Genomic DNA, 1,507 nt, shown 5'->3' with positions numbered 1-1,507 from the left:
AATACACTCTGCACAAACACAACATAGCAAAATATAAGGGGAAATTACAACAATGAGTATTAGAACTTTTTGAGATGTTATGTATTGCAGTGTTATATTGTAAACAACAACAGTTAGTGAGGTATCTGTCATAAGAAATGATGGTAAGGCTTAAATATCCTACACACACACAAACAGATAATCTCTATAAGGGAAAAAAAGATGCTGAGACAATGACAGAGATGATACGGTGTTCAATAATTTGATATGATCAGTTTAGTTAAATATATCTGATATTATATGATATGATCTACACTTTCTTACAAAACACATTTTTACATATAATATGGATTTTAGACATTTTCAATCCATACATTACAGGGTTAAAGATTGGCTGGCAAATAAGAAAGTACAATGATAAAAATGCACTAAACATGTTTGCCACATTAGACCTGTTCAATAACATTTGAAAAACACAACCTAAAGAAAAATTGAGCAGAGAAGCAAGGTGAGATGTGCAGGTACTGACAGCTTTCTGTCTGGTCTGTTTAGAGCCAGAAAAACACACTTTGAGAATCTTTATATAAGTGTAAAGGATTAAAATTAAAGGAGAAGAGATTGTGGGCAAAGTGAGAGAGAGTCCATAAATGTTATTTACCCTAGAGTCAGAGCAGGCCAGTTTGAAAATACCGTAGTTACCACACAAAAGTTGGTTTAAAATGTTCCCACACAGCTGTAAGGAGGAAGTTAAGGATATTGCTACAACAATTATAAGAAAAGGATATAACCATATTACAGCAATAAGCAAGCCAACTTTTTTAGATGTCATATGTGTGTTATATTGTAGAGGATAACAGATAGCGAGGTATCTGTCATAAGACATGATACCTAAGTTTAAATATTCTATACACACATACGTGTAAATACAGAAAATCTGCAGGAGACAGAAAGGCTTAGATACAGTGTGGATGTCAGAGAGGATCTGAACCAGCAGGAATGGAAACAGTGCTGTACTGCCATACAGTTCATTTACAAACAGGCTGCACAGAAACAGATACATGGGCTCATGTAAACTCTTGTTCATACATATAACCACAATCAGCAAAATATTGGCACACACTATCAAAAGATACAATGACATAATAATAATAAAATATAAATATTTGAAAACCCCAGTGTCAAAATAGGCACTTAGAATGAAATATGAGACCTTTGTAGCATTTACCATGATCCCTGTGGCTTAAAAATCAGTAATAACACTGTAATAGAGCTAACTTCATAACATTTTGTTATAAATGTTTAAGGTTAACTCAAACCTACAAAGCTGTAATTGATTTGGACTGTGTACATCTAAAGCATTAAACTCCTAAAGTATTCAATATACAAACAGCAAAGAACTCAATTGTCAAAGAAACTATTTTCAAACATTCCCCAAAGTTTCCCAGCTGCAGTACTAAGGCAAAACAGCATATATAGCACAGTTTATGACATTCACCTAACGTGGTCATACTCTCAGTTCATGATAACT

At 33.4% G+C, this 1,507-nt stretch overlaps 1 protein-coding gene across 1 annotated transcript; it reads right to left on the bottom strand.

The window, feature by feature from the left end:
• Positions 1-289: 289 nt before the first annotated feature.
• On the bottom strand, positions 290-1,207 carry LOC146976073 (olfactory receptor 11A1-like). The gene has a single exon (XM_085794456.1). The coding sequence runs from the start codon at positions 1,205-1,207 to the stop codon at positions 290-292; it is 918 nt and encodes a 305-aa protein (XP_085650582.1).
• Between the last annotated feature and the right edge of the window lie 300 nt (positions 1,208-1,507).

The sequence above is a fragment of the Trachurus japonicus genome, chromosome 13 (genome assembly GCF_045865225.1).
Source record: "Trachurus japonicus isolate A0001 chromosome 13, Traja_1.0".
Classification (NCBI taxonomy): Eukaryota; Metazoa; Chordata; class Actinopteri; order Carangiformes; family Carangidae; genus Trachurus; species Trachurus japonicus.
This window is presented reverse-complemented; position numbering and strand designations above follow the sequence as displayed.

What these genes read in the sequence shown, in the direction of transcription:
- LOC146976073 (XM_085794456.1), bottom strand. Translation starts at nt 1,207, where the DNA reads ATGGTAAATGCTACAAAGGTCTCATATTTCATTCTAAGTGCCTATTTT.